Raw genomic sequence first — 14,180 nt, 5'->3', positions numbered from 1 at the left:
AGCAGGAGATTTTCTTTTGTTAATATTTTGATATATGACACATACCTCCGTAAATATATCTCGAGACAAGAGCGCGCATCGCAGTTGGTCATTAGTTACGATGATCATTCAAACATATACAATGACAGTCCGGGAAAAATGACAAGATGCCAAAGTGCACTTCGTGTATTATCATCGCGAGAGGGCGAGGTTTGCGAAATCTGCATTCGCTTCAGAAATGGAGATTTAGATTAGTCACGGACCCCTGCCTCCGTCACCCTCCTTGCAATCCCGTCCCGTTCTTTAACGGCGTGGCGAGGCTTCGAGGGTACCTCGAGACAAGTGCTTAGCCAGCTAATTACCTACCCATCTTTCCTTCTCCTCGCAGCTCGGCTATGCAGGAGGGCAAAAGATGGCACGTCTCTAAAAAGTCGCCAGAGTACCTACGCCCGCGGCGAGAATTTGTCGGAGAAAAAATTTTCTCGTGGAGAATGACTCTTGACACCGTTGGGTCAAGTTATAGGCATCGCGCGTCACGTGGAAGCCTCGGACCAAGGGCACTTGATCGATTCCGAGCACGAGAGACGACAAACGCCTCGGCGCTTCCCTCGGCGACCTTCGAGATCACTATCGGTGACACAATTGTCGCGATCGTTGATTTACGGTTTTGGAAGAGAGGAAGAGAGAAACTTTTTCATGAATTATATGCTGATATCAAAGTATATAATTGAATAAATATGAGAGAGAGAAAAAGAGGAAGAGAAAGAGTAAAAATCAATATTAAAATAGAAAAAGAAAAGGAGAGAAAGAGAGAAAGAAGGAGAGAGAGAGAGAGAGAGAGAGAGAGAGAGAGAAAAGAAGAAGGGTCCAGTAAATATTAGAAAATAAAGAATAATCGATTTTTTTATATTTTCTGAAAATATGACGTCTGAAGAATGTCAAAATTTATTTAAAAATTCCTAAAAATTATCAATTTTTCTTACTAGAGCAGATTGGATTCCTTAATATGATATAAGAAGCGCAATCATACAATAATTTCTATAAATCCGCCTAGTTACCAGTTAATTCTATCTCTCATCGTAAATATTATTTTTCGCTCATTTCTCATAATTACTTATGCGACTCTGCTTTTTACATCCTCAATAAAACTCTTGGCGGGAATTTTACTCATTTCTGTGAAGTCTAATAATCCCCAGTATGAACCAGTTATATAATTAAGACGTAACCCATAAACGGTATAAATTCACAGAAATTCTCTCGATAAATTTCCGCCAGCCGCACCTCAACTCGCACGCGACTCTATCGATGGAATTGTGTCTGCCAGCGAGCATAACTTGCGTGCGTCTCCCCCGCAGTTTCTATCGCTGTCAAAGCGTTGGCTGGTTGCTGCCTCGTTGCCCGGATTGGATCAACTGCCCGTGAAATGACGCCGACGTAAAGCAACGGCCGTTTTAGCCGCGCTCGCTTATCATTTACGTCCCGCTTTGCGAAATTCTCCGCAACGGTTTCGAGATCGTTCGTTGCCACCCTCGCCGCATCCGTAAATCACGAGCCACGTGGTCGGCACGACTTTACGCCACATCTCGTTTCCGCCGAAAACTCGAAAACAATACCTGCGAACGGAGAATACCTTCATGTCACGCATCTTTAAAATCTATACTCCTACATCAAATATATTTCCGTATTTTCGAGTTTATATTATTTATAATAATAATAATTATAATAATTATTATTATTATATAATTATATATTTATTATTATAATAATTATTATGATTATCTGAGAGATAGAATTAACTGGTAACTAGGCGGATTTATAGAAATTATTGTATGATTGCGATTCTTATATCATATTAAGGATCCAATCTGCTCTAGTAAGAAAAATTGATAATTTTTAGGAATTTTTAAATAAATTTTGACATTCTTCAGACATCATATTTTCAGAGAATCACTATTATTATTAATATACAACAATAATAATAATAATTAATAATAATAATAATAATTATTATTATTATTATATTATAATCTATAGGCAGATGTGTTGATTATACTTTTTTTGCAAAGCGATGTGTTTTAATAACAGAACCAGAGACCTCTCTGTAAATTTATTTCCCAAAATTGAGAGTTTGTTAAATATTCTATTATTCGCGATTCAATTGTCAATCGCAGGTCGACGTGGTTGTTACATGTACGAATTTATCGATATTGTTCGAATTGATGATTGTCGTAGTCAGAACGCTGATTAATATCGGAAATTGGATGTCGCAAATCTGCTCATACGAGCCGATCGATACGGACGGAAGAGGGAATTCCGGTTGTGTGGAAATCCAAGCAGGATGCCTAAAGCGTCACACCACGCCGACATCTAAGACACGGGCTTTTGCTCCCGGTAGGGAAATTCCAAGAGTACGGAGTACTTGGATGCCTCGCCTCGGAATCTGTCGGTTTCGAAATTCTTTGGACTTACGATAGGATAGCAGGCCGCGGGCGACTAGCTCGCGGGAGGAGGAACACTTGATATAATGAAGAAACAACAGAGCGGTCCCGTCTTCATTAAAGCATTGCCGCTTATTTTTCAACGAAAATTCTCGTACGATTGTCTCGCGTCGCTTCGGTAAATTTCGAATATTTTTTTAAATAAATGTCTCATGTTTATTTATTTATTTCTATACGTTTATTTAAATAACATGCAATAGTTTTGAAACACTTTGTATAAAATCAAGTTGATGAGAATTATTTTTAAATTCGATGAACGTCAACGTTCTTTCTCTTTTCCTTTTTTTTTTTTTTTTTACTTTTTCTATTCTTGAAGAAGGAAGATCAGCCACTTTATATTACAACGCGAGCAAATATTTCTGCCCGAGACATGCCCGCGGAAACTTTCCTGCGAAATTACTTTCATTCTTGGCGAACGGAGTAATAATCCGCCTTCATTCCGCACGTTGATAAACCCATGAGAGACTTTCGTAAAGAAAGAGACGAGCTAACTTTTATCTCAAATGTATTTTACATGATAACATCGCTCTCGAACGCGAGTTAAACCCTCCACAAAGCTGATTGCGACGAAATCGACATTTCCACTTGGATATCTGACGAGAAAATCTTTCCGCGCTCAAGTAATGATGTTATTCGCTTACGGGAGCTTCGATCGCTACGCGATCCGCGAAATTCTTCTCCCGTCAAGAATCCGTCCTTACGTGACTTTTACCGTCGCCAAATGCGTCGCATTCCTCTTTGAATCTTTGACATCTGAATGATGTGATCTATGAGGATCGCAATTTTATTGTACCGTAAGAATGTGATGTGGAAACTAATTTTAGATCACGGGATGCGTCGAAGTATTGATCAAAAGCTGCGTACGATAAGCTAACTGCAGAATTCTCTCTTTTTTTTAAATAAACAAAATATATTTTGTCAATATTTTGTAATGTAAATTTTAATGCATTTTTAAATAAAAAATATAAATTTTATATTAATAAAACTAAATAAATAAATACATAATACTATATTTATATATAATATAAATAATTATTATATATTTGTATTATTGAATTATTTATTTATTATTGTCATATAATTATATATTTAATTATATTTATTATTACTCTATTATACAATTATATATTTAATTATACATTTATATATTTATATTATTATATAATATTTATATATAATTTACATACATATGTAACATTTATATATAATATAAATTTGTAATATTTTACTCTTAAATTGAGAAAAGAATACTATTGATGAGCTCAAATATAATAAATTATATAAAAAAAAGAACACATTAATTTATATACTATATGACTTTTATTACGATTACACGATAATTTCGCGAAGAAGATTGAGAACTTCTAATCACTTTCGTAACGTAATCAATGCCTTGTCCGCTTCATATCGTATAGAAAACAGTAGTTAACTCATCTGCCGGTAACGAACGAAAACCTCGTGGAAGCGTAAGGACTTCGCTAGGACTTTGCTCTCATCTATTCGAGTTCCTTCCTCGATGGCCGCTCGAGCTCACTCGGGGCGATGAAGTTTAAATTGTTTTCAAAACAGCGGCTGTGCAAATTCCATCGTCGACAATTGCCAGGACGAATATTTGACGTCCGCTACATTCACACGAACAAAATTGTCTTATAATTTTAATCACTATCATTTTCACTATCATCTCAATCAATATGACAGCTGCATACAATTTTTATACATAATCAAATTTTTCAATTGCTTTTGTTGAAAGATGACAGAGTTTTAGAGAAATATTCTTTACTTTTTCTCAGTTAATTATGGCAAAATATTGAGAAGCAAAAGTAAATTTGCAAAAATCTGTACATTCCATGGTGAGCCGAAGTCGAAATATATCGGTATCCCCGGATTCTATTATGCGCCTGATCGAAGATAAATATTTGCGAACGGATAACAGAGTTGCAAAATCGATAGTTTACCTTATCACATCATTACACTGAATAACAAACACTTTCAGCTCGTATAATATATTCGAATTTCTTTGCTTGCCTTATCTCTCAGCTTTCACTTACTATACTTAATTAACTTTTAGTTAATTATAGCATAAGATAGCCGTAAACCTCCAAATGCCGTTGTGCAGAGGCAATCAATTTTCTGAATTGTCTGCGAAATCGCGACCATTCCAATTTTCAGAGTATCGAACGGGGCGGTTTCGGCCGGATCCGATCTCGGCCACGTATATATCCCCGATATAATGATGAGTACGGCGAAATAAATACATCTCGGCACGTCTGGCCGCGCCATCAGTACCGGTATCGCGGTACCGTATCCGGCAAAAAATGCGGTTTCCATCGCGCCAGATATATACATACACATCGCGAAAAAAATAAGCGACGAGATAAATCATTCGCGCGCGCGCGAATAGATACAGGCCCGTCTCTTTCGCCGGGAAATTTACTACCCGATATTTTACTTCCTCCGCGCGTACAATTTACGTGTCACATCGAGTCGTAGAAACGAGAATCTCAAGTCTGCGGCTGCGAAAGAGATTCCGCGCTGGAAAGGATTCCAGCGGCCTCCTCCGTGAAAGGAAAATGTCGCCCTAATTTCGATTAATTTGTATCGAGTAATTTGAACCCGAAATTTGAGCGCGTATCGCTCACACGAAATTATAATTCCAGCTATTGTATAATATGTCGAATTAAATCTGATCTATTATAATAATTATATTATTATCTGATAAATTATTTTAATTGTTGAATTATATCATTAATAATTATAATATTATAATAATTATATATATATATATATATATATATATATATAATAATTATATTATTATCTGATAAATTATTTGAATTGTTAAATTATATTTCCTTCAAGCTATCTATATCTATATCTCTCTCTATCTATCGATGTATAAAATTATCTTCGAAAGATTAGAGGGAAAGGCGGATGGTGTGCATTGGGGTTAAGGATTTGGTAGATTGGCGTATCGAATTCCGCAGCGGGTGAATTTCGCAGAAAATTGGAAAAGTTACCTCTTTATTGAGTCGGTTCCGGCGCGTAGGGCGCTCTCTCTCTCTCTCTCTCTTTCTCTCTCCCTCTCTCTTTGCCGATCAGAATGCGGCAAAAATATTTTATTGGAAATAGGAAAACACTATGCCAGGGCAAAAAGGTTCCCGAAATGCGAGGCGATCCTTTCTCTCGCGGTTTCGAATATAATGGTATCGCCGCACGCGGATTGATCTCGTTTTATTTCTTGCTGCCGGACCACTTTTGCGGTATAGCTTATGGGACTACGTCCGATCGGTGGGCCATAGATTGGAGGGGGAGAGAATGTAATCTCCTTTCTTTACGTCTATGCGATCTTCCTGTTTACAACTTGAAAAACGTTTCATGTAAAATCCTGCAATTTTCATATAAATACTTGGTTTTATGACACGGTATAAAAATAAGATTTATCTAAGTTATCTCATTCTCTTCCTCGACTAACTGACATCTTCCGCCATTTATTTTACAACCTTAATTTATGTAATAAAAAAGAACCACACCGATTGTATGACGCACAAATGAATACGTACAAACAATCTTGATATCTTGTCGAGAAGCTTGATCTCCAACATGGTGGCGAGTGACGTTACGAAACATCGGCGTCGATAAACTCGCAAGTTCGTAAAGTCCTAACGAGGTTCCACGGTGGTTCACCTCTCAAGGAGACCCGGAGGAGTCTCCTCCCCTTCAGTACGCGTTAGAAACTATTGAAGTTCGGCGAAGGACTCACCGCGAATATTGTGGCGAATACTTAAAATCCTTTATTACTCTTATCAATTATGTCTTCCCCTTGCTATTCTTCCCTTTTAAAAGACGTTCATTGAAAGTTTGCATTTGTATATGAGAAGATAATTAAGCCAGATTTGTCTAAGATTCATCAAATTTGAATATTATTGAGTGAAAAATTATTTATTCTTGGTATTTGTTTTAAACAATAACAAAATTAATTTTTTCATATTATAATATAAATTTTATATTCTAATATTTTATAATATAAATTTTATATTATAATATTTTATATTATAATATATGAAAATAGAATTTTTGTGATAAAATAGTAACTAAACTTTTATCTTATATATTAAAAACAAATGTTGTAAAAAAAATATATATAGGATGGGCCCAAACGTTCCGACTTTAAAGAGATAATTTAATTCTCTACAATTTTTGTTTCGGCATGTTTTGTTAAAAAACATATTTGTAAAAATGTATAAAATAATCGTGATTTCAGAGCTTCTTCGGCGCTAATTTTTTAAAGAAGCATTTTTGCCCCATTCTCCTATAAAATCTCAGAGTCTGGCTGGAACATTTGGGCTCACCCTATATAATGTACTTTAAATAAATTTGATATATTGTACATTAAATATCTCAGAGCTACTTAAAGAGAAACTCGATGAAATAAATCTAAAATTTAAAAACGTCGTTCTCTCATGCCATGACAGTGGACGGGTCAAGTAAATTTAATCGAACGATAGAGCTCGAATGAATCTTCCCTTTCACGTATAGCATCTCATCTGGAATCGGCACTTAGAGTGCTCGCTCGCGCACTGTCCTCATAAATCTTTGATTTTACGAGTATGCATTATACCCGCGGACGAAAAAATCCGATTGGTCCTGGCGCGAGGAAGCGCAGTAAAACTACTCTCGTGAAAACTCCCGACCGAAGTTCGCGATGCGTACCGTACTCGCGCGAGCGAGTAAATAAAACGGGCGTCCGAGTTTACGAGACGCGATTAAATGGCGTTCCATCCATTCCCCGAATCCTGACGATTCGCGCGGAATTAATCGGATCGCGAGAGTCGGGAGACTAGCTGCGAATTGACGACGTTTAATCGTCCGTCGCCAATTGTTCTCGCCAACGCAACGCATAGATAGATTGATAAAAAGAGAAGAGAAAAATCGGGAAAGTCAATTTTCAACATCTCACGCTATATAGACTGCACAACTTACAACAGTGGCACGTTGATGACTCGGACTGTTAATTCAATTAATTTATCTTGGTGTGTTGCAGGCGCCGTGCACGGTATTAGATGTTACAGATGCGGACAGTACAACGAGGGAGTCGGCAGCATTACACCGTGCCTTAATTACACCGCACAGATGCTGATGGAATGCTCGTCCGCGGAGGAATGGTGCATCGTAAGTATCGTATATTAATTTTTTTCTTTTTTTTTCTCCGGTATAAACTTTCAAACAGCTGAGACGCTTCGATCATCAGAATCACGCTGGCGCGAATATTTTTACGGGAGTAAGTGATAAAAAAAAAAAGACGTACACCTCATAGTGGAAAATTTTTCTCGCGGACGCGAGCGCGAGCGCAACCGAAAACGAAAGGTACGTCCTTCCTCGCCCCCCTACTCCCCTCGAGCGTCTCGTAAAAAGATAAATATTTCTTTCGCGCCGATGCGGCGCCAAGGATCGCTCGACACTCTTCCAAAGTCGGCTATAACGAAGGACGTTATTTACCTCTCGGCGGACTTTCGCCGATGTCGGATTTATGAGATGAGTCTGCGCAAATTGGCTGCTGGGGAAGTCCCCAGCGAGCTCGCAGCGTCCGTTCGCCTTATTCGAGCGAGGCTTCTCCTCGGCTGAACGCGGGGAGATTCTCTCGAAGGGATTACGCAAATATGGAGAAATAACTCGCGGGAGTGTCCGAAATAAGACTGTAAATATTCAAGCAGCAATAATACTGGTCGGATAAAGTTGAGGCACTCGATCAAAGATACTTGATAAGCGGTTTGGGTCGAAGTTTTTCTTCTACTTTCCACACCAATGTTGGATCTGACATTTACTTTGACACTTTAAGATCGGATCATCTTATATTTTGAAACTTACTCCATCTACTGTTTTCGCGGAAAGATCTTCCTTCTTTAAACCTCTAACAATAATTTTAAATTCATCATCTCAATAATGTAAATGTATTTTTGGGATTCAAGGGGTGATGCACTTTGCATAAATTAGTGTCTCAATTTCTCGGTTCTGTACGTATTGTATATTGCAAATGTGTTTATGCTTCTCTTATCACGAATGAAATTATTTAAATCGCACAAGTCTGCGAGAACGAATCTATTTTTTATGCGATGCATGGCTAATCAAGTTCATTCCTGACATCGTAAAATGCATAATAAGCATTAAATAATTTAATTAATTATGCAACACCATAATATACACCAGAGAACGTTAGCATGAGAAAGATTATTCATTTAATTATGATTTTTTTAAATATATTTCTTTTAAAGCAAATTAATGATACATCGAGAAATAAATGAAAGAAATATAAACTGAAAAACGCTGATAATAAATATCACTTTGTGGCTTTTGAATAAGAGAATAAATGCAAATGTTTGGAATGCAAATGAAATCCCAGCGCATAATAAAATCTCCTGAAATCTCCTTGAGCGGGCTCGAATCGAAGAGTACAGGGTGAAGTAGTGAAGGTCGATGATGGTCCGTCCACGGCATGACAATGGCAAACAATTGGAAACTTGGTCTCGCCGAGGCGAAAGAAACTCGTGGAAGTTTCCCCCGCGAGTCTCGCAGTTCACATAATTTTCCATAACGTCTTAATAAGACAGTACGATCTGATCAGCATAACTGATAGAGGGATCCGCCTTCCGGATCTCTTCATCGCTCTATTGATTTAAATGAGTTCGGTGAGATCGGCTCTCTCTCCCCCTTTGCTTTTCTTCGCCGCTTCTATTCTTGTTATCTATTGCTTCCCCATTCATCCCTTTCCCTTTCCCCTTCCCCGCCACCGTCGTTCGATCATGGTCGGCCAACGTGGCGAACGTTGACCGTCTATTCCGCAGCATCCGGTCGATTATTTTCCGGCGTATCGAATTGGGGAGTTTCGTCGAGATGGGGGCGGGGCAAGAAGCGATCGTGGGTAATTAAATGCTGTTCGTGCACGCGATAACGGCTTCCAAGTCTCCTCGATCCCGGAGGTAACCGGCAATTCTCTCGCAGCGGGGCGGAGCCGGGTTCGATGTGCCTTCCGGGCCTCGAGGTGCATTCACTGCAAGCACTGCATTATCACGAACGCGTCGCTCCCTCCTCCCGTCCACCCTTATACCGCACCGGGCATTCCGAATTGGCCTTCAAATTAGTGCCAATTGCATATATCACGATGTATTAATTAACATTTAGCACAGCGTTATCGGCTGCGACAGGCCACCGATCGTACGCGTTTCTCATGGGAATATCCTGTCGCTCTCTTGAATTTTTTTCATAGCGCAGATGAATATCCGCATGTTTTTGAATTCGATCCAATTGTTGGATTTGTAAAAAACCGATCGTTATCGCTCAGCGTCCCATTAATGTGCAATAAACACTAGATAATCTTGAATTTAAATAAAAAGGGATATAAAATTTGATTGACAAAAATTTTTTTTAAAAAAATAATTCTTTCCATACTAATATTAGAACGCAGATTTTGTTTATTCAAGAGAGATTCACTTAAAATTATAAACTTTAGAATATATGTAGTATACATTCATCGTATTAAATGTAAATGAGTAGAGTTATTTTCAATGGAATCGATTTAAAATTCTCATTAATATTCAGTTTCTTTTTTCTAGTTCAATCCTAAAAATTACCTTAGAAAAAAGGCGGGATTTAAAAAAAAATTCTACTCGCGCGTTCATGACGAGAAAACTCTTGTTAATTATTAACTCCGATTAATTCTCCTCGATTTATTGAGACGCGCCATCCTTTACTGCAAAAATAATCTTCTCTTAAATAACTGAGGGAACGTCCATGTTTACCGCTCATCATTACTTATTAACGCCGATCACGCTTCTCAAGTTTCAGGACCGTGTGTTACTCTGAGAATATTTATATTGTATGAGAGAATAAATTTATCTCTCCATGTGTTCGACGTTTTTGAGATCATCTTCGTATCGTGGCCATTTCAATAATAAATATGACCAAATCTCGATAAAAAATTATTTTTTGTATCTTTAAGTTTATTCGAAGGATATATAATTCGTTATCTCATTTACTTCTCGATTAAAATTGAGATCGATTGTTTATATCGTGGACTAAAGCAGTTGCAGGTTCTATGATATCATATGCTTCCGCCAACAGAGTTCCATTCGGCTTTCTTTATTTCTCCGAAGACATAGTCATGCGACAGCGAGCCGAGAGAATACCGCATATAAATCTGCGGTGCCGAAATACGAGTAGGGATATAAAGAAGAAATCCTGTCGAATCTGCTCGGCGTGGCTTTCCCACCGAAATCGGATGGCTGGCTCCTCCTTCATCTGCCGTTCGACGGCACATATTTTTTTTTTCTCGCGCGCGATTCCACATCACGCTCGTTTCACATCTGCATAGAGATTGGATATATTCTCGAACGAGGGTGCGAAAGCTTAATATTCGTCCATCGGCGAGATTCGGATTGGATGAAACGAGCGATATAAGCTTAACGAAAAGAACGTATCCGCACGTGATAGGAGAGAGCTCAGTCTTTTATTAAAAGCGATTGAAAAATACTGAGGGAATCAATCAACAATCATCGGCCAATTTCCCGTCAATTTAAGATCAAAGATAAGTTTATGATTTTTTTTTTACCCACAGCATTTTTTTCGAGATTGACGTCGCAATATCGGTTTTCTTTTTTCTTGTAATTATTTGCGAAAATTCGCGCTTGATAAAAAAAAAAAAACTCTCTAAAGAATTCTTTTATCGAGGGAGATCGTACGTGAAGTCGAATAATTATTTTATATCTTTACAGTATTCAATTAAGTCACGCGGAACAATGCAATTGCCGAGGCAATTGCATTGCTATCTCTCGAATCTAAACGACTGATTGGTCGTTTCTGTAGTTTTTATTTTTGGATTTTTAGCGCTCTTGGCATCGAGAGAAATTCAATCCCGTTATTTCTTGAGCAAAGCACTCTTCTTTCAACAAATGCTTTAAAAAAAACACTCAAAGCTTTACCGCTGATTTTTTTAGATTAGCTTTTATTCGCAGATTTTGCGGTTCAAGCGGTTTGCGTGTCGAGTTCTTCCTTTAAAAAAAAAAAATATCTATCGTATTTTTTTGTACGCGATCCTCTTTAAAACCTCAACGGGACGATCTTTATCATCCGACTTTAACGATAACAATGCGAATTTAATTTAATTTTTGTTGAATTTAATTTCTTTCTTTTTTAATGTTACAGATCTGTGTCAAAATTAGAATTAGCGTTGATTTTACTTTAATCAATATTAGACATAATAAATTAATAATTAATTGTCGTAAATCTGTGTCTATTTTTACTTTAACAGCGTTGATTCAAATAAAAAAAAAAAATTATCAAAATCGAGAATTGCATTCGCAGAATCGTCGTTCGAATCTCGCCGAGAGGAACTAGGCGGGAAGAAGCGACTTTACCAAAAGAATCATCTTTCGATCATGGTAACTCACTCGCTATACATAAGATTCTCGATAATGGCGGGGCAAGGGTCAGAATGATAAATCGGCGTTTCAAACGCGGCATCGTGCACAGCTGACGTGCACGGTCAGGAGTTCCGCGAAATCTTACGGGTCGGGAAGCGCCGCGCCGGAAAATGGAGCACGTTTCCTCCCCCCTTCCTCTATCCCCTCTCTCCAGCCGTCGTTTCTTCTCGCGATTCATCATCTCACGGCCGTTCATCAATGGATCTCCCTCGGACTCAATGGGCTGTCGCATACGAAGGAACAAGTGCGCAGCTGATTCTCGCACGCTAATATCCGCGCGTCATCCCGTCGACGTGTGTGTGTGTGTCCTTTGTCCGAGTTGATTCTGAATCGTTTTCAAACAGGAGAATCGAAAAAAAATATGAAATTATTTGACTGAAGACTGTCCAGGTATCTCGACAGAATTATTTTCCCGCGCGAATTACGTTCCTCGGAATTCAGTTTTAGTATTGCAGTGAGCAATGATGAAAAATGTGACTCTCGCTGCACTCTCTCTCTCTCTCTCTCTCTCTCTCTCCCTCCCTCCCTCTCTCCCTCTCCCTCTCTCTGTGTTAATGCTAATTGCCGCTTTTATCTCTTGTACCCTTTCGCGTTTTTTGCACGCTTCATTAAACGCGATTCACTCGACGCTATGGCTCGCTTCCCACAATTTTGTGCACCAGTAAGTTCGCGCGAATAATATAATCGACGCGTGAGGCAAGCTTTGAGAAGCAAATTGGGAATAATTACAATATATTACATGTGACCGTAATTACATCCTATTTTACGTCAAATATAAAGCTCCGCACTCTTGCCAAATATGTAATCGAAAGTGTAAGTTATTATTTTATTATTATTATTATTATTATTATTATTATTATTATTATTATATATTCACGCGATTAAATTGCATCGCAAAGTTCTCTTTCGCTCGCAACAAAACAAATTTTACAGACGCGCGTTTTTAATTTTATTATTATATATTACGCCATAAATAATGACAGGACTTATGTGCAATTTAGCTAACGTTTTCTGATGCAAAGGGCCGAAACTTTGCTGCGATAATTGAGCGACGACCACCGCAACGCTTGCCGCATCGGATTTTCATAACGCGCCTCTGCGTTTTCCATCATGGGGAGAGAAAAGAGGGCAAAAAAAAAAAAACAACAATTCGACCTGCCGTTTTCGAGCCAATAAACCGTTGCGCGGAAGTATGTAACAGTTTGCGCGTTTAACTGCATCGAACGTGACTGCGTGCGCCGGCGAGATGAGGGATAGAATTGTGCGCACACATACGCGTTTACGTCTATAATTTAACCTCTGCCGAATTAATTGCGATCCGTATCCGGCGCAATCGATTTTAATTTTTCACTCATCACGATTACACAATGGTACCTTGAAAAGGAAAGAAAACGAGATCGTAAATCAATCGTGAAAAATGAGACTTAAATGTGCAAGATTTATTTAGATGATATTGTAAAAAGATTTAACGTCATGTGCCAAAAAGGAAAATTACTATTGTATTCTTTAAAATATTTTGCATAAAAAAAAGAATTAATTTAATGGAAATCAAAACATAGAAAAGCAATCTGTGATATATTATTGAATTTGGATCCCATCTTATTTCTTTCAAAAATCATATAGAAAAATAAAAAATAAATAAAATATAAATAAAAAAAATAATTTAACATTTATCAATAAAATTGGTGGCATGCAATTTCGGATATTGTCCAAATTATAGTGTACAAGATTAATCGCCATATAAAACAAATGTATTCAGACTATAAAACAGTGTTCAAGATAATTATTATTTTTAAAAAATAATTATTACATGCAAAATGCGAAAAGTCAATTATATATATATATATATTTCTAAATACACAAATTAGAGTGCGTCGAATATACCGGCAAATAAATAATTCTTTCACTTTATTTGTAGAATTTTAAATAAGAAAAAGTGCTTTTTCTTTGCTTCTTCCTTATTTGTAGCTTTCAATTTCTCACCCATTTTCGACTTGATTTTTTCTCTGTCAATAACACGACGCGCAATTTTCTTCTCGAAGTAGTTTACAACGTATCCCGTTTTTTTTTTTCACTGAGGCTCGTTTGTACCGCGAAAACGAATGCTTCATCTTCGTCATTGCTACGGCCGAATGCATACCAGGCGAAGAAAGAGGAGAGCAGACCGAGCACATATACGTGCACATCGATCTTCTCGATCCGAGATATATCGTCCGCTCGTGTCGAGATT

At 37.7% G+C, this 14,180-nt stretch overlaps 1 protein-coding gene across 1 annotated transcript in view; it reads left to right on the top strand.

Annotated features, from left to right (window-relative positions):
* LOC126850656 (uncharacterized) overlaps positions 1-14,180 on the top strand; it is a 68,250-nt gene that overhangs the window by 32,680 nt on the left and 21,390 nt on the right. The window contains exon 2 of the mRNA XM_050593866.1: positions 7,519-7,646. Within this exon, the coding sequence (XP_050449823.1) occupies positions 7,519-7,646 (128 nt within the window). The remainder of the gene's footprint in view (positions 1-7,518; positions 7,647-14,180) is intronic.

The sequence above is a fragment of the Cataglyphis hispanica genome, chromosome 6 (assembly GCF_021464435.1).
Source record: "Cataglyphis hispanica isolate Lineage 1 chromosome 6, ULB_Chis1_1.0, whole genome shotgun sequence".
Lineage (NCBI taxonomy): Eukaryota > Metazoa > Arthropoda > Insecta > Hymenoptera > Formicidae > Cataglyphis > Cataglyphis hispanica.
Note: the sequence above shows the minus strand (reverse complement) of the source record. Positions and strands in the feature narration are given on the sequence as shown.